The 23596-nt window shown below is 56.9% G+C and overlaps 2 protein-coding genes across 2 annotated transcripts in view; one reads left to right on the plus strand and one right to left on the minus strand.

The window, feature by feature from the left end:
* The first annotated feature begins 223 nt into the window (after window positions 1–223).
* On the plus strand, window positions 224–14673 carry LOC113968817 (mucin-4-like). Its single transcript, XM_027685727.1, has 27 exons — window positions 224–3953; window positions 4268–4407; window positions 4612–4776; window positions 4858–5013; window positions 5140–5270; window positions 5503–5591; window positions 5924–6100; window positions 6202–6345; window positions 6451–6570; window positions 6781–6983; window positions 7685–7763; window positions 8009–8179; window positions 8369–8470; window positions 8677–8913; window positions 9229–9363; window positions 9460–9638; window positions 9755–9914; window positions 10011–10109; window positions 10674–10856; window positions 10949–11022; window positions 11346–11410; window positions 11706–11905; window positions 12118–12286; window positions 12372–12545; window positions 13372–13415; window positions 13498–13595; window positions 13820–14673. Exons 1-27 carry the CDS (start codon window positions 236–238, stop codon window positions 13874–13876), a joined length of 7269 nt encoding a protein of 2422 aa, XP_027541528.1. The 5' UTR covers window positions 224–235; the 3' UTR covers window positions 13877–14673.
* A 96-nt stretch (window positions 14674–14769) lies between these two features.
* LOC113968818 (mucin-4-like) overlaps window positions 14770–23596 on the minus strand; it is a 13126-nt gene continuing 4299 nt past the window's right edge. Inside the window, exons 3-13 of the mRNA XM_027685728.1 lie at window positions 21398–23596; window positions 19945–20084; window positions 19480–19644; window positions 19043–19198; window positions 18429–18559; window positions 17474–17562; window positions 16873–17052; window positions 16312–16464; window positions 15980–16099; window positions 15631–15672; window positions 14770–15501 (exon numbers count right to left, since the gene is read on the minus strand). Coding sequence (XP_027541529.1) covers window positions 15485–15501; window positions 15631–15672; window positions 15980–16099; window positions 16312–16464; window positions 16873–17052; window positions 17474–17562; window positions 18429–18559; window positions 19043–19198; window positions 19480–19644; window positions 19945–20084; window positions 21398–23596 — 3392 coding nt within the window. The 3' untranslated portion in view covers window positions 14770–15484. The remainder of the gene's footprint in view (window positions 15502–15630; window positions 15673–15979; window positions 16100–16311; window positions 16465–16872; window positions 17053–17473; window positions 17563–18428; window positions 18560–19042; window positions 19199–19479; window positions 19645–19944; window positions 20085–21397) is intronic.

Below are 23596 nucleotides of genomic sequence, written 5' to 3' on the forward strand. Positions count from 1 at the left end.
TGGGAGCAGTGGTGAGCAGGAAGGGCCTCCCAGCCCAGCAGCTCTCCCCGGGGGTTCAGCAGTGCGAGACAGCCTCCAGGCAGGGCCAGGGTCTGGGGTCTCTTCTCCAGGTGCTGCCAGCCACCCAAGCAGCGCCCCTCCAGCTCCCACCACCACTTGGCACAAGCAGCCTCTGTCCTTCGTGCCGATGGGGCACACGGTGGGTCTTGCCATGGGTGCTGTCCCTGCTGAGAGGATGCCAGGGACTGCACAGACTACAGTGCCATTTGTCCCCGAGGACGAGCACAGCACAGGGACATCGTACCCCAGCATCAGCAAGAGTTCTGCTGAGCCACACAGCACTACCTCGCTCCTCTCCCAGGAGGCCATGCTGGGGCTGGACGAGGCCACCTCACCTTCAGACACAGCAGCCAGCATCTCTCAGGACAAGGGCAGCCCCATGAAGACAGCAGCAGCCTCAGCCAACCCTGCCACTGGCCTCCCCTGGGTGCCCCCCAGCAAAGCCACAGAAGGAGCCAGGATGGCATCCCCACCATCTGCAGACCCCCCAAGTGCATCCTTGGCAAAGGTCACCTTTTCTTCTGCCGCCATTGGCATTGGCAAGGCTGCAGAGCCAGGGACACGTGCCTTGTCTGACACTGTCCACAGTGCCTCACAGGACCCCAGTGTGCCGCCTCCTGCTCAGGTGCCTCCAGCCCTTTTGCTCCAACCCCCTGGCGATGCTGTGCCAGGCACAGGAGAGATGCTTCCCCCCAGCCACAGTGCTGCTCCAGAAACTGCTGGAGATGGGCTGCCTGGAGCCAATGCTGTCACCCACCTCCAGACCACTGCACTAGCTCCAGGCACACTGGCTGTGGTAGTGGATGTCATAGCTGAAGAGCATATCCCCACTGTATCATTCCCGGCTCTCAGAAGTACCAGTGCTGAGCTGGTGTCCATCAGGAATGAGGACAGCACCAAAGCCACAGCAGGCACTGCGTTCCCAGAGACCAAGGCCACCCCAGGGGGGCTCAAAATGAGCCTGTCCCCCCATGCAGTTCTAGATGACCCTGGTGATCCCTCTCCAAGGCCCTTTCTGCACTCCACAGGCTCTCTGTTCCCCCAGACCCCCTCAGCAGGCGGAACCCCTCCAACCAGATCCAGCATGGCTGTGCCTTTGTCCCTCACGGGTGACAGTGGAGAAAAACCAGAGAGGGTCCCTCGAGCTGCACCAACATCTTCCGTTGCTGCATATGGCATTGGGACAGTGCCAGCTGCCCATCCATCCTCCCTTGTTAGCAACACTCCAATTCATGAAGCAGGGATGGGAACAGCATCGTTGGCCAGTGGCAGTGCCACCACTAAGCTGGGGGACAGCAGAGCCATCCTGCCTGTGCCTGATGCATCCCCCAGCCACAGCCAGCCTGGTCCCATGGGAGGCTCAGAAGCCCCAGGAATTGTTGTCACACCTGGACCTGCACCAGCCCCACCGCTCTCAGCTGGGATACAACGTGGGGAACCTCCAGGGACAGAGACGTGGTCACCAAGCACTGCACCGGGCACCGGCACAGCTGTACCAGGTACCCCAGGGGTACTCAAAGCAGTCACCATCCCCATGGCATCGCAAGCAGATGTCCCCCGTGTAATGGGAGGCAGAGGCAATGTAGGAATGACTCTGGGGGTGCCCCCATCTGGCATCCCCCAAGAGATGGCAGCAGTCACATCCCCATTGTCCCTGGATACCACACCACCAGCAATGGGAGCTTCAGGTGACCCCCACCTCAATGGCAGCACCACAGGGCAAGCAATGGGGATGAGGTTCCTGGAGGTGGGCACAGAGGAGAACCCAGATGCCAGTGCAGCAGGGCCGACTGCCAGACACGTGACCATCACTGCCAGGCCATCACCAGAGCCACCCGCCCAAGGGAATGATGCTTCTGAAACAAGGCCCCTGGTGGATCTGACTCTTACAACTCCAAAGGGCAGTCGCTCAGCCCCACTGACTGTGACTGACCCCAGCCCACCACTGACCAAGGCCAGACCCCTCGTCAGCACAGCCACCATCAAGTCACCCCAGCCTGTGGCACTGCCAACCCCCAAAAATGCAGCTGCAGAGGGAGGCCAGGGCATGTCCCAGTTGGCAGGAGATGGCAGCACCACACAGGCAGCTCTGGGCTCAACCCTGGTTGAGAACACAAGGGTGGGTGCCACAACAAGTACCCATCACAGCAGTGACATTCCTTTGGGGACAGGCCCACCGGCATCACCCCATGACACAGCCAGCATCAATACCCAGCCAAGTGCTGCATCGTTCCACAGCTACCGCACTGCTGAGCCCACCTCAGACATGGGCATGAACTTGGACATGCACACAGCTTCTCCAGCGATGAGGAGTGAGGCTGCAAGGCTGCCCCTGGGGTCGCCCGCTCCTGTGACTGGGGTGACTGAGCCAGCTGCCAGTGATGCCACCCTGTCAGCACACTCTGCCCTGGGCAGCAAAAGTCCTACCGCAGTGGCCATCATGGACTTGGTGTCACCCACAGCTGTAGAGCTGGTTACAGCACCTTCCCCTGGCCTTGCTTACAGCACTGTTGAGACAGATATCAGTGTGTCCCCTACTGTCCCTGGGAGCACCCATCTGGAGATGATGACACCCTCTGACACCCCCAGCATCACTGTCACTGGTCTAGCAGTGGGAGCAGGTGATGTCAGTATGGACAGGGTCACAACACCTGCCTCTGCTGTTCCCAGCAGTGCCTCTGCTACACACAGCCCCTATGTCACCTCAGGGCCATCTCCTGAGGCCACTGACAGCATCCACAACCCAGATCCAAGAGCTCTCAATGCATTCACTGAGGACAAGCCCATGGCTGGGGTCACCACACTGGCTGTTGGCCACACGCACCCATGGGAGACTACAGCTGCATCCTGGTCAGGTGCTGAAGGTACCACTGCCCGTGGAGATACCACCCCAACTGAGAGCGGCAACGAGGATGTAGCACCCTCAGCCAGCACCAGCAGCACCCATGTCCCTGACTCCAACACCACTGGCACAAACCTGGCCACCACAGCAGCCATCAGCATATTCCCCAGCAACAGCACCCTGCCAGCCACTTCAGCGGGCTGGGAGACCTCTGTGGTTACCAGGGCCACTGCAGCCACGCCGTTTACCACAGCAAGGGACACCAGCACCAGCAGTGCCCCGTCCCTCACTGTAACACACAGTGAGACAAGCAGAGGTGGGCAATCTGTCTCGTCCCCAACAAGTAACCCCTCATTGGAAACAACTGCTGGGCCCTGGGGCGCTCTTGGTCCCAGCCCTGTTGTTGCAGTGCCCAGTTCACCTCTCCCCAGCCTGGACAGCCCAGCAGAGGAGGCAACAACCACCCCTTCGTCCCTGCCCGGTGTTGGTGTAACTGGGGAAGTGGCAGCTGGACAGACTCCCACTGAGTCAACAACCCGCACCACTTCTACATCTGCCAGCAACCACAACACAGGACAAGCAGCAAGCACGTCCCCTCCTGCCTTCCAGACATCTCCAGGGGCACCTGCCTGGGGGGAGAAAACAGCCATCACTGCAGGCAAGACCACAGCCATCACTGCAGGCAAGACCACAGCCATCACTGCAGGCAAGACCACAGCCATCGCTGCAGAGAACACCATGGCCATCCCTGGAGGCAGCACCATGGCCATCACCACAGGCAGCACCACAGCCATCAGCACCACATCCATCACTGCAGGCAGCACCATGGCTATTGCATCCACAGCTCCAGTGAGCCCAGCCAAGGAACTGGGGGGTCTCCCAGCTCCAGGCACAACAGCATCAGTGAGATCACCAACCACCACCAGCCCTGCCACCTCCCCGTCTTCTGTCTCTGGGACACAGAGAGAACCAGCACTGAGCACATCTGCCCACACCACTGCTGGCCACAGAAATCCTGCCCCTGAGCCCCAGCCCACCCATGAGCTTATCAGTAAGTAGATTTTCTTTTCCGAAAGCCAAGAGTAGGAAGGGGTTGTCGGCCAATGAAGCATCCTGATGAATGAGGGTACAGCCTGGTCCAGGGTGTCTCATCTGCGTTGCGTGTTGGGCTGACAGATTCATGGGGAAAGGCAAAATAGGAAAACTGAGAGCATCCCAAAAGTGGGTTAAAAATTGGGTTACAATCCTTCAGAGAACAGGCACAGTATCCTGGCAGCAAGCAGGTGAGTTTGTCCAGGCTGAAAGATGGATAAAGCAGACATTAATGGTTTTACACCTTTTCCATTCATCTCCTGCCCATGTCAGTGCCAGCGGCCTCACTCTACCCCTTTGGCATCGAAGGAGGGGACCAAGAGTATGTCCAGAGGATGGTGGATTTTAACTCCCCACTGTTCAAGCCAGAGATTGGATTTCCCTTCGGGAAGTCACTGCGAGATACTCTCTATGTGAGTTCCCCTCTCACTGAGCACATAAGGGATGTGCTGCCTCTTTGGTGAAAAAAACTCCACAGAAATGGAGCAGAAACCAAACTTTGTCCTATTATCTCTTTTATAAAATTAAAAATGGCTGGTTTCTGCTCACCTGTGGAGGCTAAAAGCCATCCCAGGAGCTGCCTGGGTTGTCGGCAAATAACAAATTATTTTGGTTAGTTTACAGATAATGGACAGATCATTTTCCCACCCACGGACAACTATTTCCCATCCAACCCCAACCCACCTCCCCGGGGCTTCAGCGGCCGGGAGAGCTTCCCAATGGTGGCTGCCTTTTGGGATGATGCAGATTTCTCCCAGGGTATTGGCACCACCTGGTACCAGGTGAGGACCACCAAAGATGTTCTCCTGGGAAAGCCCAGCTCCCAGCTCACTCATTTAATCCTCTCTCTTGCCAACCTGCAGGAGTACTCCACCCTCAGCTCTACCCGAGACCCCCTTGTCCAGGATGTGGAAGCAAAGATTGAGAAATACCTGAAAATCCCCTACGTAGCAAAATGGACCTTGAAGGTGACGTGGGAGAAGGCTCCAGCATACCCATCCCAGAGGGATGACACTCAGGTGAGCAGTGGGAGACCCAGGTGACAGAGGGGACTGTTGGCAGCTGTTTCAGATCTCACCACCTCAGTCTGTAGGGAGAGGAGGGAGGCTTTGGGAATGTTAAGGGGGTGCCTTGGGTTTCTCCAGACGAGCACGTACCAGGCAGTCCTCACCACCGATGGGAACTATTCCTTCGCCCTGCTGCTCTACCAGGATGGCGGGATGCGGTGGGACTACACCAAGCTGGCTGCAGGCAACGTGCTGATCGGCTTCTCCAGGTGCTGTGAATGTCTGACTGGGTTTTCAGACAGCAGAGACTTCTCCTAGCGCTGTGTTGGGACCATTGGAGATGTTATCCCCAGGAGATCCCAGCTCCCACTCCTGGAGCAACCCCATCCCATTAAAACCCTCTCTCCTGCAAACCACAGCAGTTCCCACTCCAGCTGCTCTGTGGGGAGCCGAGGAGGGTTCTGTTGGAAGGGTGATCCCAAACCTTCTCTCTCCACACAGTGGCAATGGCTATGCCCAAAACAATGAGCTGACTCAAAAGCCACGATTTGTCAAGTACCGACCAGACCAGTACAGCAGCATCGGCTCCGGTACGGCACCGGGGGGTCCTCAGGGTAGATGGGGATGGATGGAGGGAGCTGTGTGCTCTGTGCTGGGAGCACGTCCCCATCACGTATCCCTGTGAGGCAATGGGGCTGTGAAGCCACTGGGCAAGGGCTGGCCACCAAGAGCAGAGCATGGCTCTTCTGTGTCCTGCTGTGGCTTGCAGGGGTGTCTCATGTCCTGCTGTGGCTTGCCACAGCCACACCGGCTCTAGAGGGAGCCTGGAGACCTTGTGTGAGGTCAGTGGCCAGGGACCGCTGTCCCACAGGACTACTCAGCACCTTGGCTGAGCTGTGCTGTTCTCTGGCTGCTTCCCCAGACGTGCGTGGACTGTGGATATACAGGCTGGACAGTCGCTCCCGGGTGAACTATAGGCTGTGGTGCCTGGCGTGGTTGGATGCAGAGCCAGCACCGGCCACCTGGAACAGCCAGCTGTCACCATGCCCCTGCTCCCGGCCCCAGGCAGAGCTGGACCCCCGCTACCGCTGGAGCAGAGGTGCCAAGCATAGCCCCGCGTGGCCATCCGGGATGGAGGGGGAATGGCAGGGGCTCCCCTCCTGCTCTGGGGATGGCCATGATACCCCCACACCATTTCAGGCCCGGCAGACACCTCCGTGAGAATGCTGCGCACTGCATCCCCCAGCCCCACTGGAGCTGGGGTGCGATGTCTGTACCAAGATGGGAGCTTCCTCGAAGGCTGGCAGGAGAGAGCATGGAGCCTCCCCATCCACCCCACTGCTGGTAAGTGGGCACTGTCATTCCCTCACCCTTAAACACCCCAAGCACCAAGCAGAGGTGCAGCAAGGGCCCCAACAGCCCCCAGCACCTGACCACCTTCCTCCACAGACAGGGAGCTGGAGGCATTCAACTGGTGCTGCCGGCAAGTGGGGAAGCCCCTGTTCTGCTCCAGGTTTGCTGAGAAGAGACCGAGGGTCAGCTGTGAAGGATATGTGCCGCCCACCCCCGGTGAGATCCCAGGCTCTGCCTCCTCTGTGCCAGGGCACTGAGTGGGTGGTGCAGCCATACACAGACCCCATGCATTAGCTACACTTCTCAGCATCCCAGTGAGGGCTGCTGAGCCAGCACAGCCCTGGGGGTGCTCTCCTCCCTGAAGTGACACCAACATTTGCTCTTCTTCCTCCCCCATAAAATGATTCCATCCCCTTTGGACCCCAGCTGGTGCCTTTGGAGACCCCCACATCACCACCCTGGATGGACTCACCTACACCTTCAATGGGCTCGGGGACTTTGTCCTGCTGCTGGCCAGCGATGCCCAGACCAGCTTCGTGCTGCAGGGGCGCACGGCACAGACCGGCACGGCCCAGGCCACCAACTTTGTGGCGTTTGCTGCCCAGTACATCTCCACCACCACTACAACAGTGAGTAGGAGTGACCTGGGTATGAGTTAGAGCTTCTAATGGGAGAGAGCCCTCTGGTAGGCTGGGTATCACTTCTGCATCACTTACAGAGTGATGTGGGTGGGACCCTCTCCTTTCCCAGCCACCTCCCACCACTCCAACAAAGTGCTAATAGTGGTGGGAAGGACTGATACTCATCAGGCACAGGTCTAAAACCTCTTGCAAAGAGGCCAGCAAGGGCTGGGGACTCTGCAGGAGCATGGTCTGCTCCACCTTCTTCATTGCACACACTTTGTGTGCATTAGCACAAAAGAATGCTCCTCCTCGCTTGGCAGAATTGCTCCCCACACCTGTTTCATTAAGCAGAATGTTCTGGTGTCACCAGAAACAACCATTGAGCAGTTTAAGGAGGGGGCTCAGAGCCAGGAGCCCACTGGCACAGCTCTCCACATTGTCACAGTCAGCCAAGCAGCAGTGGTGGCCTTGGTGTGCCCCATGCCAGTGGTGGCAAGGGGCAGCTGGCTGTCCTCTTCTGTGCAATCATCAAAGTTGGTTTATTGTGTGTCTCCTGGAGTGAAGAACATGCCAACATGGGCCCTGGGGCTGAGCCTCTCTGCTGAGGCTGGAGAAGGACAGGGTTTGACTTAAATGTCCCCAGCATGGAGGAATGGCAGGAAGGGAGGAGCAGAAGGGCTGACTGGGACATCTGCCATAATTTGCAGGTTGAATGGACCTTGGGGAGCCAGGGTGACATCCAAGTACTCCTGAACAATGAAACCATCCAGTTTTCCTATTCCCAAGGTGAGCAGGATGCGCTGTTAAATGTTAAATGTATTTGCAGGAGACAAGGGATATCCCCACCCACTGGCACCAGCCCTGCCCAGTACAAGGGCAGCCATCCTGAGCTCCATCAAACCTCTCCCACCTGCACCTGTCTCTGATTTGGGCAGGGTGGATGGGGAGCCCTCTCCTCCACAAGTTCATGGTCGTCATTTCAGACCCTAGCCTTATGCAGACTCTCCCTCTGTGCTCTCCTTCTCTTGCAGACATGGGTGACGAGGTGTACTACAGCCCTGGAGTCCTGCTGATCAATGCCTCCTCTGTCACGGCCATCTTCGATGGGACCGTCGCCATCTCCATCTCAGCCACCTCCGGGATCCTCAGCATGATCTGCAGCCTGCCCAACTGGTACCGCAACAGCACCAAGGGCCTCCTGGGTGAGGACTTCTGGCACTGCTGCAGAGCTGGGGTGCAAGTTCCCTTCCCAACCTAAAGCAGGCTGGAAAACTGGGGGAATGTGCTCGTGAGGGTGGGGACCCCTGGGTCTAAACTAAACACTGGCCAGCACTGGTGAGGAGGTCAAATTTGGCATGGGAGACTCCATCCCTCTGGTGTTGCTCCACCAGGTGTGTGGGACCATGACCCCGCAGATGATTTCCAGATGCCAAATGGTACCAGCATCCCTGTGAACAGCAGCGAGGAGGAGATCTACAGCTACGGGATGACCTGTAAGTCTGTGCTTAGGATCCACCTTGATGATCCCCTCCTTCCTGCACCTTTTGGCCGTGCTTTAGCTGGAGACATTTAAACACTTGCCTGAAAAAAAGTGATGCCTGGAAAATCCTTTGATCTCCTCATTGCTCCATGGAAATGAACCCTAAAATATAAGAAGTCTTAAAAACTCAAGACTGTCCCCATGGTTGCTGTCTTGCAGGGGCTGTTGATGAGAACAGCCTGTTTGCTCAGCCATTGGACTCACCGGCACTGAACTTCACACCCATCTTCTTGTCTCGGCTGCGGCAGAAGAATGAAAGCCAGTACCAGCTGGCAGCCTCCCAGTGTCAAGGCAGCAAGGAGTGTATCTACGATTCACTGAGCACAGGGAACTTGGCCCTGGGCCTGGCCACCCAGAGCCTTGCAGCCGACTTCCAGCAGAGGAAGACAGTACTCAGTAAGTGGAGCAGATCCTCACCTCCAAGAGAGCATGGCTGGGGTAACTGGGCAGTGCCCTGCTCCCTCCCTGGGCTATTTTGTTCCATGTGAGACAGGAGAGAAATCACCAAGGTCTCAGAGTTGCATTGCCCAGCTAGCTCATCTCCAAGCCTGGGAGATGCCACCATGCTGTGCAACATGAGGGCCTTGTTGGTGGGTGGTCATGGCAGCACTTCCTTGGGGTCCCGTCCTCACCAGGAGGGACTCAGAGCCAAGGGGTGATAAGGCCACAATAGCAAACCACCAGCTGTGTGCTGGGCTGCTCTTTCCTCAGACGCCTTCCCTCCAGTCATCACCGGTGATGCTTCGCTCACGGCCTTCAGGACAGAAAAGGTCAGCAGGCAGTACCACGCCCTGGGGGTGGGTGCACACTTTGTGCCCCATCTCTCACCAGAGCTCAACATATCAGGTATGGAAGGAGAGATGGGGAAGATGGGATGGGATGGAATGGGAGTACACCCTTTCCTCTGCCACCTCCTCTAACTCCTACCTCTCCTCCCGGCAGAGAATGGCACCCTGACGTGGGAACCCCATGGGATAGTCCCATTCACCATTAACCTGGAGGCTGTCGGGTCCAACAACCTCTCTGCACTCCTCCAGCTCCGCTTCACCCTTTGCAGATGCAGCAGGAGCCAGGAGTGTGACTACAGCAACACTGTCACCCTCAGGGAGTCTTCCCTGCAGGTAGTGTGCCAGAAAGCTCCTCTGATGTCACACCATGCCTGCCCTCGTGCCAGCTGTGCTGGCTGTCTTCTCTGTCCACCCATCCTCCTAAGCCAGTCTCACTGTCCCCTTCCCAGCTGGCAGCCTGCAGGTGCGAGAGTGGCTACTCAGGTCCCTTGTGCCAGGACCCTCCCGACCCCTGCTCCCAGGGATGCTTCCCTGGTGTGGGCTGTGACTTGTACACTGGCTGCGGTCCCTGCCCAGCTGGTCTGACAGGCGATGGACGGCACTGCTCAGGTGATAAGGGCTCACTTTGGCTGCTGGGAACCCGGAAAGCCTGCGGGCCCCCAGCCAAGCTGTCTCTCCCGGTGCCATGGTGCATTTCCTCGGCAGATATCGACGAGTGCGCGCAGGGGATGGAGTGCCCGGGGAACGCCACCTGCACCAACACGGTGGGGAGCTACACCTGCTCCTGCCCAGCCAGCGAGGAGGGTGAGTACACACTCCCTGGCAGGAATAGTCCTCAGGCCCATCACCCTTGGGCTCTGTGGAAGAGGGTTCCTATGGAACTCAGGCTGGCCGGAGAGGAGAGAAGCGGAAGCTGCCTGAGCTCTGTGCGCAAGCCTTGCTGTCCTTAACAGAAGGGACTGGAGTCCAGCTGCCACTTGTGTTCTCAGGCTGTAGATCTCACTAATCTTCCAGGAAGGGAAATTTTTCCCATGCAATTTTTCTCCTTGAGAAAAAAAAATCTCACATGCAGAGGGTGGAGGGTGAAATCAAACCGTATTTTCAGATGGCTGTGATGGGGTTGAGGTGATGGCTTTTGCTCTCATTCTAGTGCAGCAGGTTGGGATTTCACAAGGGTAAATGGCTGCAGCTGGGAGAGGGGGACGCAGGGCTTTTGCTTGAGGATCTGAGTTTACACTAGAAGTCCTAACAAGTAAAAGAAAAACAAAACAAATCTTGGAAGAAAGGCCTGACAGAGTAGCTGAGGATGGCTCAATGCCCTGGGGCCAGCCTGATGCCTCCAGTTGATCTGAGCTCCCTGTCCTGCAGATGAGAGGCCAGGCTGTGGCTCAGCTTGTGGATCCCACTACTGCCCCGAGGGTTACTGTAGCAACGGGGGACGCTGCTACCTGCACCCCATCACCTGCACTCCCACCTGTGCCTGCCCCTCAGCTTTCACCGACCAGCGCTGCCTGGTGGCAGGGGGGGATTTTCGGCCGCTGCCCAGTGCAGGTGGGTGCCTGTGCACCGTGGGGGGTGAACCCTAATCCCACTCACCCTGGTCCTGGAATTCCAGAGCCACCACTGTGGCTTTCCCCCAGCAGATCTGCCCCTGAGAAGCATCCGGCTGCGGGTCAGGGCACTGCAAAACACCACTGCTGAGGAAGTCAACAGCACTGTACGTCATGGGAGGGGATGGGCTGAGGGAGGGGGGCATGCCAGCACACTGGGCAGCACGGCAGCCTGGGGTGCTCATGCCTCCATATGCCTCCCTTCCATGGGATCTCTGGGGATCCAGCAGATCTACAAGCCCACAGGGAGGAAATACCAGCTGCATGATGCCAGCTATGACTGTGGCCATGTGCCAGGTTCCCAGCACATGAACCAAAGGCCAGGGCAACCCCTGGAGCTCAGCCAATGTGCCTGCATCACCCTTCAGCCTCTCCCCATGACGGTGCCATTCTGGCCTCCCCTAATGCCTTTCCGCTCCCCCTGCCACAGGTCTCAGCCATCCTGGGCTCCCTGGAGGTAAAGACTTTCCAGAGCAACACCAACATCACCCAGACGTGAGTCAGCAGTGAAGCAGACCCGTGCCCACCCCAGTGATGTGATCCAGCAGGGCAGGGCTGGGCGTGGGGCCACAGGGTTTGGTGCACAAAGGGCGTTTTTCCTCACCCCAGAGTCTGTTTTTCCAGTGTTGATGCTGGTAAACCCTTAGAGACACAAGCCATTTGGCACCCTCTGCCTCCTGCCTCATCCCTTCTTTACCACCGCCCAAACAGGAATACTGAGGCACAGTGAGGCTCAGTCACTCTGTGATGCAGCAGTGACTCTGCCAGCAGCCCCTTCTTTTCCCTGCAGGACAGACAGTGATGGCTTCACCTTTGTGGTGGTGTCTGAGTTTGCCTACAGCAGCCACAGCACCGTCATCCGGTTCCTGAATGAGGAGCTCCCAGTGGCCATCACCAGGGCCTTCAACAGGCGGCGGGGGCGACGGGAGGCAGGCACAGGGCTCCTCTTCCAGCATCTGCACCAGGACAACATCACTGACCTGGTGAAGCGTGAGTTGCTCCCAGCACTGAGCTATGGAGCGTGGCAGGAGCACCCTGCTGTCTCCATTGCCCTCTCTGTGCCCTGGCATTCGGTTAACGCCTGCGGAGGAGGAGCATGGGCAGCCTCTCCCACCCCGGGGCACAGATCCAGCTCAGGGAGATCTGATGTAGCACCAAAGGGTGATGCTGTGTGGCCTAACCCACGTACCCTCCCTCCCCAGTGACAGTGGCTGAGCTGAGGGACTATTTCCCCTGTGCTCTGTATGGCTACAAGGGCTACCAGCTCTACTACAAGGGGACCATCGGCTTCGTCTGCATCTCCCCTTGCAAGTTGGGCTACTGCCAGCACGGCGGCCGGTGCCAGCACCTGCCAGAGGGGCCCACGTGCAGGTAGCAGTAGCACTGGGGTGGACAAGGCCACCCAGCACAGCCACTTCTCCCTACGGCATCACTGCTCCTCCCTCCCCATCCACAGCTGCCTGCCCTTCTCCATCTTCTCCCCGGCCGGTGCCCGGTGCGAGTGGCTGGCCATCAGCCTCACCGCCTTCCTTGGAATCTTGCTGGGAGCCCTGGCTCTGCTCTGCCTCCTGTTTGCCATCACCTACCTGACCCTACACCTCTACCGCCGGTACTGCCACCAGCACCAGGGGTGAGCAGTGGGGGGGACCCACACAGGGGTGGGTGCTGGGGGTGCAGCAGGGGAGCAGGTTGGGTGTCAGAAAAAAAAACTGATGGAAAATTCACCTTTGGAAGATCCACCAGTGGTGGGACTCATCTGGCCAGGGGAAGGGGCTGGGTGACCTTTTAGCATTTTTCAGCTCCTTTCCCAGTCATCTGCTGCTCAGAGGTGCGATAACATCAGTGGGTTGAACATTAGCTTCTCTTTCTCCCCCATGTCAGGGAAAGTTTGCATTTCTTCCTCATCCCACCCAGTGCTTGGTTACAGACAGGCTATTTAATTCTAATTTGAATACCACCCGAATGATTTCCACTGCAATTCACATGTGTCTGGAAAGAGTTGGCCTGAAGTAAGGAAAAGTGGTTTCAGGGTTGGACCTTCCTCTCCTGCAGAGCAGGAAGTTAACAGAAGAATGGCAAGGTGCAAGGCTGGGGTGGAAGCACTATCATTTCCTTACTTTCCCCCCAGCCCTTGGTCTTGGGGTGGCATCCTCACCCAGGGGAAGCTTAGAGCCCCAAGCCCCCTGCTCTGGTTGGAGCTGTGTCCTGCCCATGTTCCCAGCTCCCTGCTGGCCCTGAAGCCAGGGGCCTCTGGGAAGAAACTTTGTTTGTTTGCACTTGTGCCAAGGCAAGAAATTGTGTGCACAACAGCTGGGGCTTTTCCTCTTTTCACAGCCCCATCTCACCCCCACAGTCAGTCACTGGTCCCTTTGCCATCTGACCCAGACACCAGGAGCAGGCAGGGGCTCTCCCAGCATCCCCACACATGTTGTCCCCTTTCTGTTCCCCTCTCTCAGGGCCAAGGGAGGAGAGACCTTCTGGAGGACACGGCCCTTCTCCTGTGAGTACATCCCTGAAAACTGCCCCCATCATGGCTCTGCTTCACCTCAGTCTTCAAGCTCTGCTCATCTTCCCTGCTCCAGCTTTGACGATGGCAGAAGAACAAGCAGAGCCCATCCGTTCCCAGTCCCTGGAAAGGCATTGGAAACCGCAGCTCCAGGCTATTGACCCCTCAGTCCAGGTCTGCCCGGGGGTTATTGTCCCCATGGGGCATTGGGATGGGGAGCTTCAGGCTGGGAACTGGATCCTGGCCCCCTGACTTGAAGATGCATGGGAGTTGTGCCTTGTCCTGAAGCATCATGGATGCTTTGGCTGGCATGGGCTCCACACCACTGTCTGAGCTTGTTGTGAGGAGCAGAGCCCGTGCAACATTGACAGCATGGTGAGGCCTGTCCTTATTTACAGATAAAGATCCAGAGACCCCACATCAGGCCCCCAGGCCAGCCCCCCCAGCAGCCCTAGCCTGCCACTGGTCCTGCTCGGGCTCCTCCAGGCTCACAAAGGAACCAGACGCTGTCCCCTGCTCTGCCGCTTGCTTTCAAGATCTCCAGCAACACCAACACATGGAAGCAGAGGACAGGCATCTGCCTTTTGGATTCTGGTCTTTGTGGGAGGATCCACTCTGGAGGAGGAGCTTTTTTGATTGAAAAACGTGGGTTTATGTTGGGTGACCAAAGCAAGAGGATTTCACCTTCTCCTGAGGATCTGCAGAGACAACCAGGATTGACCTTGAATGTGTCTGCGCTGGGGTGTTTGCTAGTGCAATGTAACCAGACCCTGCAGAGTCCCTGATAGTAGGGTCAGGTGGGGCAACACAGTGATTATAACCTGATAGGAACAAAATAGAATAAACCAAAAATTAGGGCATGCTGCTAAATTGTCTGCATCCCATGGGTCCATGCGCCAGCCCTTCTTCCCTCTTACTGAGCTCTCAAGTACCTGCTTTTTTCTGGTCTCATTCACAGAACCAAAGTGAAGATGGATTTTTTGGTTGCTCCATCCTCTCATTCCCCCTGCAAAGCTGCAAGTCTCCTCTCACCATTTTCATGGACACTGCTTGCAGTGGTTCAGATCACACAGGGCTGTGCTCCTCACAATCCCCCTACAGCCCTTCAACTCTGGTGATGGGAAATGCTGATCCAAGGAGGGTGTATCAGACCCTGGCTCCAGCCCCACTAACTGCCTTAGACCCTGGCTTAGCTGCAGCCCAGACACCCACATCCCCAGCACTAAATCCATGAACAGAAGCATCCTGCAATCCTGCTGCTCCAAGCCTGCCCCATCACTGCCTCCCACCCTGGTTCAGCAGAGGACAGGGCTGTTGCAGGATCAGTGATGCTCAGAACCTTCAGAGGTTTTATTGAACAAACAAGATTTGACAATGATTTATTTTTTGTAAGAAAGGCAGATGCTCACTTACACACAAAAAATTATTTTTCTCCCAACATTTCTGATCATGGGGTTGCATTTTGCCCTCACACACCCAGCAGGCGTGTCAAGCTGATTCTGGCTTGATCCAGAGAATCGGTCCCTTCTCCTGGGCACAGGGCCCAGGGACCACTCAGTGAGGGATGGTTGGGGGACAGAAGTGGGGGACAAGACAGAACTGGCTCATGGGACCAGCCTGGTGCACCCTGGCACTCAAGGTATTGGCCACAGTCAACCCCTGCGAGGTGTAGAAACCTTTTCCCTGGGTGCCAGGGGTCCAGGCTCCCCTTCAGCATGGGAACACAGTGGGACGTAGGAAGGACAAGGGTGGTGTGTGTGGTGGGGGGTACCTGCCCACCTCCCTGCCAGCAAGGAGGTGCCCATGGGCACCCACTCAACTGCAGCTGGGAAAGGACAACTGAAACAACTGACTCCCTGGGACAAGTCTGAGTTAGGAACATATAGTTCATGTAGAAATATGAAGTTGCCAGTGCAGGCAACCACAAGCACTGGACAAGTGAGATGCCTTGCATGGTGGGCAGGGGCGATGGGTTCTAGGGGAGGACCCAGGAGATGAGCAGAGCAAAGGACCCAAAGGATCAGCCGTGGCCCAGACCATGCTGTGGGTGTGCAACCCCTCATTTACTTGTCGTCTCCATCTGCAAAGAAGAAATGAGACTTGTTCAGTCACCTAATCCCACGTGGGCCTGGGGCAAACTGGTAGCCCCAGAACACTTTTTTGCAGGGAGACATGGACAGAGGGAAAGGAGTCCCGCAATCCTGCTTACCTATTTCCTCATCCGAGTCTCTCTCTATCTCCTCTGAGGAATCTGTTCAGGGTTGCAAGAGAGCCCTGCATCAGCTTACACCATAACCACATCAGCTGTGGTCCTTCTCCCCTCCCAGTGCTGTCAGCCCCAGACAATGCTGGTGGTTATGTGCTGAGAGAGATGCCCCCCACAACCCTGCACAGCTCAGGGCATGGCACAACTACATGTGGGCACCCCAAAACCTTTCCCTCATCTGCCCAGGGCTCTTGCTGCCTTAACCACGGGGAGGCTGGGACATTCCTGCTTCCCTCTCCAGCCCTGGGCACCAAGACAGCATCACCCCAACACACACAGGCTGGAAACTCACCCATGCCAGGTGACTGGTATCCATCACAGCCAATCTTCGGCCGCTTCTCGCTGTAGCGGGCGCAGAGGTGGGCGCTGCCCGCCCGGTTGCAGCACCAGTCATACAGCTTCAGCTCCTGGTCTGGAGGCAAAAGGGAGAGTAAGGGGCTGAAGGAGACAGGAGAGGGAGATGGGCTGGCTCCAGGGCAAGGCTTGCTTCAGCTTTTAGCTGGTCCACACTCCCTCCAAGGGAAACAGCATGTCAGGAAACAGATTGGCATGGAGATTAAAATTGTTTACAAGCTACAACAATGCCAACCTCAGCCAGGGGATGCCAAGTCTGGCTGTGCTTACCACGGTAGGGCGACGCCTGCCTGGAGGACCTCCAGTACCTCTCCTGCCGCCCCTCGATGAGCTGGTTCTGGCTGTCGTACAGGCAGCGGACGCCGGCGCCGTGCTGGTTGGGGGAGGCCGAGTGCAGCATGGAGACACGGGCAGCCCACCGGCCTGAAAGGGGACTGCAGTGAGCCTCGGGCAGCTCTGCTCGGCCAGCACCTCTGCCTCGGAGCAAGGAGCGGGGCCGGGGATGGCTCCTTGATATCCACATCACCCACGGTGCTACAGGGGTTTGGAGGGACTGATGGAGACCATCCAAGTGGTCCCCAAGGGTGAGACCCCGGTCTCCAGTATCCCCATCCATGTTAGATCAGCTCTGGCCAGTCTAACATGAGAGGAACAGGTCAGCCCTCATTTCTCCTTACTTTCCCTGTCTCTGCAGGGAAGGGCAGTCCCCTTCCCACTTTCCTTATGGTCACCTGCCCACCCTGCCAGGAGGGACCTCAGCCACCCCTGCAGGGAAGATGGGGAGGGACAGCTCAGGGACAAGGAGGGTGAGGAAGCAGCATGTCCACTTGCCTCCACGGCTGCTCTTGAAGCGTGGGTCCTGTTGCCCTTGCTGCAGGGAGCAGGGGCAGGTGGGCAGGCCCTGGCTCCATGCCCGTGGCTCCTGCTGCTGCCCTGTCCATGCCAGGCACTTCAGCCGGTAGTTGATGCCCACGCGGCTCTCCAGCTTGTAAATCCACAGCCCACGGAGGTCTGAGCAGGGAGAGAAATCATGAGCTGTCACCTCCAGCCAAGGGGACCACAGGGGCTGTTTCATCTCGAGGTGATAGCTGTGTGATGCTGACGCTGGAAGCTAAGCCCACATTGACCCTCAGCCATGGGACCCCCATGCTCAACAGCCACCCAACAGCAGGGAAATGGGGAGTGGCTCTTGCCAAAGAAGAAAGCCTTGGGACACAGCCATTGGAACAAAAAGAGTCCATGGGCACAGCAGGCATGTTTCAGCCTCAGGGCATAGCTGGTATTGGGGGAAGCATTATATGCACTTGGGGGGAAAGCCTGGCCTTGGCAAACTCATTGAGAGCCTTGCCACAGCAGCAGGCTGGATTTCATTCCCTGGGAATATCCCCCTCCTTGTGAACCTTGTGAACCTGCCCTGGCTGTGTGGCATTACCTGTGTTGTAGCCCCTGAACTGGTCAGGGCGATATTTAGCAGCTGGAGGTCTCTTACTCAGGTCATCGTTGTAATAAAAGCCATCCCCACTGCGTACAGAGGAAAGAGGAAAAATCAGGGCTTTTCCTGGGTGGGATTATCCCAGCCCCATCCCCAGGCTGCCCTCCAACCATACTGATACTGAGTAGGGAGGATCAGTAGGTAACTCCAGGGACAGGAGGGCAAAGGTATCATCTCCCCCAGCCTGCTTCCTCCTCTATGCAGGGTGCAGTTAGTTTTGGGTGCTGCAAACACTCCTGCTGCATCAAGGGTTGAACCCACATACACCTGAAGACCCCCACAAGCAGCTCCCATGGTTTTCAGCATCTTGCTGGGTGAGATGGAGCAGAAACCCTGGAGCAGTCACGCACAGGCAAGCACACACACACACACACACACACACACACACACGCCTGTGCCGCCTGCGCTTCCAGTCCAGGCCACCTTTTCCTTACCCAGCTGCAACAAGCAGCTAATGAGGAAACCCTGGAGACGTTGTGTACAGGGCAAGATGTAATGTGAGGAGGCAGGAAGCGACCGCTCTGGCCAAGCACGGAAATCCCTTCCCTCAACTGGTGCAAAGTTCAGCAAACATCCCCTATTTCCCACTCCTTCCACCCAAACTGGCAGGATGCTGGGGGCCCAGGACTCCAGAGGGATTTGTGGATCTTACAACAAGCACAGCTCATCAAGACAGCGTGCTGCAGCATGATCCAGTCACTAATGAGGCAAATTTGGTTCTGAGACACCCATATGTTAGGCTATATGGGCATGCAGACCCCATCTGGGCTGTTCTCATCCTCATCCTTGTAGGGCACCTCCTGGGACACAGGGAAGGATTCAACAAGCTGGAGCCATGGGTGGGATGCACCCCATTGCTCAGAACAGGCAGGGATGGGGTGCTGAGCTGCTGTACCTGGTGTAGCCGATGAGCACATTGGTGGCAGCGAGTTTGGTGTAATCCCATTGCATCCCTCCGTCCTGGTACAGCATCAGGATGTAGGACCTGAAGCCATCAGTGGTCAGGATGGCCTGGTATGTGATCGTCTGGAGACAAGTGTTGCAGATAGGTAAGAAAATGAGCAAAGATGGTGGGTTTAAAGTTAGGGGTGTGGGTCAGTGCTTTCTGGGGAATGGCAGGACTGAGGTCTGGAGGTGTAAGGCAAACATGGCCTGAGCCAGTTCACACAGAAAATGTGATGGTTTTACTTTGAAGCTGTTCCATGACAAGCCTCAAATTCACACCATGTTATGCCTCTGAAGAACAGTGTTTGTGGTGCTCAATAAACTCCCACCACATTAAACATAAAGGTTTTACAGAGCAGGGAGAGTTCAACTAAAGATGTCCCTCAAACAACCTGAAAACCACCAAAACATGGGCACAGCCCAGTTCTTTTTGGCAAAATTCTTCAAGACGGGCCTTTGTCACAAAATTGGTTTCTTATTTTTAGGCACAGAAAAGGTGATCACCTGTGGATCTTGGGTTTTTTTGACAACTCAACCAGCATGTGTGATCTATCAACCCCTTACCTTCCGGGTGTCAGTCCTTGATGCATAGACAGGTGCCTTCTCCCAGGTGATTTTCAGGGTCCAGGCTGCAGAGTAGGAGGACCTCATGTACTGCCGAACCTTCGCTTCCACGTCACGGACAAACGGAGGCTTGGCCGTGTTGAGGGTGGAGAACTCCTGCAGGTTGGATATACCCACATCTGCATTAGCTCCCAGTAGGGAAAAGACTGGTCTAGACTGGGGTCATGCACAGACCCCTACAACTAAGGGTCTGGATGGAATTTGGATGGCTCAAGAGGTAACACAGGATCAATAGCTCTTAGATTTGGCCCAGAAAAGGGAAAAGCCACTCACGGGCTCCATTAATTACACATCTCATGGGGCATTCACAGAATAGGTGATGAGTTTATAGTCAAAAGGTGTTTCATGCAACCATGCACCCAGGTGGCTTCACTTACCTGGTAAAAGGTGGTGCCCACACCTCTGGAGAAGTCGGCGTTGTCCCAAAATACAGCGATCATGGGAACCTCCTCATGGCCATTGAAGCCGCCAGGAGGAGGGTTGGGATACGTGAAGATGCCTTTGTCCGAGGCTGGGAAAACGATTTGTCCATTGTCTGTAAACTGAGCAGAGGGATCTCTCCATCAGGTAAGGTCAGGACCAGTGGCACTCCCTGACACTGGGATGGCAGCCCTCCCATTTCCGAGTCCACATGGACTTTCCAAGTCCATGCCCAAGGAAAGTCACCACCCACCACTGCCAAAATGGCCACAAAGTCACATTCTGCTGCAAACAGACCCCAGCACCAACCCAGTAGATTTGGCCCTGCTGGGATCCCATCCCAGGCACCTGGTCACTGGTGCCTATCCCAGGTTTTTGGGCAATGGCTGCTTGCCCAGCAAATCAAGCACAGGTAGACTCACGTAGAGAGAGTCACGCAGGGTTCTCCCAAATGGGAATCCAGTCTCAGGCTTGAAAAGTGGAGAATTAAAATCCACTCTCCTTTCCACATACTCCCGATCATTTTCCCTCGCTCCATATCCGTAGAGGGGAACAGCTGGAACTGGAAAAGAAAAAAACAAAAAAATAAGCCCCAAAATACACTTACAGCACAGCCTTTGGTCTGTGTTAAAAACTTTAAAGGGTTGAAATGATTTTGCTTTCAATGGGACACAGCCTGGGCAGAAGGACGATGGAGGAACACTGCCAATATCCACCTGGAACACTCTTAATGTCACCTTCCCTTGCAGGAGCTTGCTCCCACCCCTTTCACTGTCTTACATGGACACAGCTGCCCTAAACCTGCTGTGATGGCCTTTGTGGTCACTATCCCCTCCCTTATCCAGCCCCGTTGGGATACTGCTCTTAAGGACAGCTGTTAGGAGGGGAAAAACATTGTACAGGACTACATCGGGGGAAAGCAGGGAATTAAACACCCACAGCTCTTTCTGGAGATGTTTACAGCCTCCAGTTCCCTATTTATGTCTGTTAAATAAAACATTTGGAGGGGATGGGTTTTCCAGCTGATGGGACCATAATGAAGGCAGGCTCAGCCTGCCAACAGTGCACACTCATGTGCAGGGGGCCCTCGTGGTGCGTGTCCTCCAGGGCCCTGGCCTCAAACAGCCCCCTTCTTTCTGGGTACTGAATGTCCCCCAGGATGGTCCGGCAGGAAACTGGATGTGCTACTCCCACCCAGGCTGCCTTGTGAGCGTCACATACCTGCGGGGCTGGGCAGCGGGGTTGGGGCAGCTGCTGGCCTTCCTGCTGGAGCTGGAACCACGGGGGACGATGTGTGGGAGGTGACAGTGGAAGTTCCCCCAAGGAGGGGGGCTCGTGGGGCTGAGTCAGCAGGGGCCGGGCTGCAGGATGCACCAGGGCATGCAGTGGCTGGGAACCCTCCCTGGGATTCCCCCTGGCCTGGGAAGGCTCTGGGGAGGCTCGACCCAGCGGTGGCAGGAGCTCCATTTGCAGAGCTGGTGGCCAGCTCACTGCCCAGGACAGGATGCAGGGCAGCGGATGGTGAGCCACCAGTAGGACCTGGACCTGGGATTTTTGATCCAGTGCTACCAGCAGTGATCCCAGTGGGAGGAAGGCCAGGGAGCCCTGGGCTCCCCTGCGGTGGGGAGCGAGTGGGTGTTTCCATATCTGCCCCAGATCCGGTCACACTGGGAAGGAGTTGGGCCACGTCCCCTTGCCCTGCCATCACTCCAGGGAGTTCAGCACTTGCTTTCCCAGGCACAGGGCTGTTGGCATCTCTGGAAGGGGCTCCAGTGCTTCCTGGCTGGCAGGGAGGCAGGAGCAAGAGAGGACCCCCTGGCAGAGAAGCCCCCAGCTCCCCCTTTCCCCCTGCAGAGGACCCCACTATTGACTCACGTGCCGCAAGTGGAGCGGAAAGCTCAGGGCTGACAGACACCCCCTCTGCAGCATTTCCTCTCTGTGGAGCAGAAGGCAGCACTGAGGCAGTGTTGGGGGATATGGGAGCATGGGGGAATGCTTCTCCCAAAGGTGCGGGCATCCCTGAGGCCAACTCATCTTCAAGAGACCAAGAAATGCCTCCAGACTCTCCTGCCAGCCCAGATGGTGCCCCTGGCACCAGGGGTCTGCTCCCACTCTGGATGCCAGGGGCAGAGTGGGTGTCTCCATTGGGTGCCAGCCCCGAGCTCAGCCCATGCTCAGGGAGAAGCAGAGAAGCTGTCGAGGTGGCCGTGCTGTCAGAAACACCGCTGTTGTCTGGAGCCATTGGGACCAGACTGGCACCAGGGGAAGATCCCCCGTTCACCGAGGCTCCTCCAGGCACCTGCACCGCATCGACTTGGCTCTGTTTTCCATCAGAAAGTCCAATATTGGCAGCACTTTGGATGCCAGGGACAGACACAGGGGCTTCCTGGGGGCCAGCAGCCTCCAAGCCTGTATTCAAGCCACCATTGGCTCCATCAGCTCCAGGAAGATTTGCTTTGTTAACAGTCTCATCAGTCCTCCCAGGCAATGAAGATCTCTCTGTAGATGAGGAAGAAGATACAGACTGCAACACATCTCCCATATCTTCATCAGGGGTTCCTGAACCAGCTGGTCCATTTCCAGTAGGAGCCTGGGTCTGCCCCATGGACTCTCCATTACCAGCCATTTCACTTGTCCCTTCTCCTGCAGCAGCAGGAACCCCAGGCCCAGCACCCAGGGAAGGCTGAAGAGCTCCAGGAGCATTGCCCTCTCCTCCAAGTGCACTGTGGCTGGATGGATCCGAAACAGAGGATGCTGCGACCTCACCACTGGGAGGGGCAGGACCAGATGAGGAACCTGCACCAGGCAGTTGATCTTCTTGAGGGCTGAAAGCTGAAGGATTTGTCTCCATGTAGGGACTTTCTGGGTTTCCAGCCTGTGCCACATCACCTGCACTCTCTGCCCCCTCCACCAGACCAGTTTCACTGGCCGGAGAGGCCAGGGACATGCTGTCAGGACCAGGGGCTGCACCTGAGATGGGTCCTGCTTCATCACCCCTTGAAACAGAAGGTGCTGCCACCACATCACTGGGAAAGGCAGGACCAGACAAAGAACCTTCACCAGGAAGTTGATCTATCCCAGCTGCCATCCCACTGCCTGCAGTGGAGCTCAGGGATGACTCAGAATCAATCCCACTGCCTGCTCCTTCCAGTGTCTGCTCTGCCGTGCCCACTCCAGGCCCTCCAGCTGCTGGCAGCCCCAGGTTTGTGCCAAGCTGGTCCCCAAGGGCAGGTGATGGGGGTCCTACCAGTCCATGAACTGCTGAGTTGGGGGCATCTCCTGACGAAGACAAGCCAGAGTCTGGTCCTTCAGCTCCAGGGAGACCAGCTCCCTGGGGAGCACCAGTTGCTGTTCCCCATGGCTGCGACCCACCAAAGGATGGAGACCCAGGTGCTCCCTGGGCACCACTGAGGTTGGGGCTCGCTGGTGTCTCTGTCTCAGATGCAGGGCCAGACACAGCCCCCGGGAGTGGGTAAACAGCCCCAGGACCACTGGCAGATTCACTGGGCAGGTCCGCTGGTCTTTCAGCCCCTGAGAGATCGGGCTCCATTCCAGCACTGCTGGGAGGTGCAGAACCAGGTGAGGACACTTCTCCCAGTGCCGGGACATCTCCTACTCCTGTTCCTTCCCTGAGAGCTGGTGGAGGAGACTGCTCAGTATTCACCAGAGCCCCTGTTTCTCCTGCTGGCAGCTCTCCGGTATTAGTGGGGTCCTGCTGAGAGTTGAAGGCTGAAGGATTTGTTTCCGTGTAGGGACTTTCCGGGTTTCCAGCCTGTGCCACATTCCCTGCACTCTCTGCCCCCTCCACCAGACCGAGCCCTGGGCCAGTTTCACTGGCCGGAAAGGCTGAGGACAGGCTGTCAGGACCAGGGGCTGCACCTGAGATGGGTCCTGCTTCATCACCTCCTGAAACAGAAGGTGCTGCCACCACATCACTGGGAAAGGCAGAACCGGATGAGGAACCTTCACCGGGAAGTTGATCTATTCCAGCTGCCATCCCACTGCCTGCAGTGGAGCTCAGGGACGGCTCAGAATCAATCCCACTGCCTGCTCCTTCCAGTGTCTGCTCTGCCG

The sequence above is a fragment of the Neopelma chrysocephalum genome, unplaced genomic scaffold (assembly GCF_003984885.1).
Source record: "Neopelma chrysocephalum unplaced genomic scaffold, ASM398488v2 Primary Assembly neopelma1_69, whole genome shotgun sequence".
NCBI lineage: Eukaryota > Metazoa > Chordata > Aves > Passeriformes > Pipridae > Neopelma > Neopelma chrysocephalum.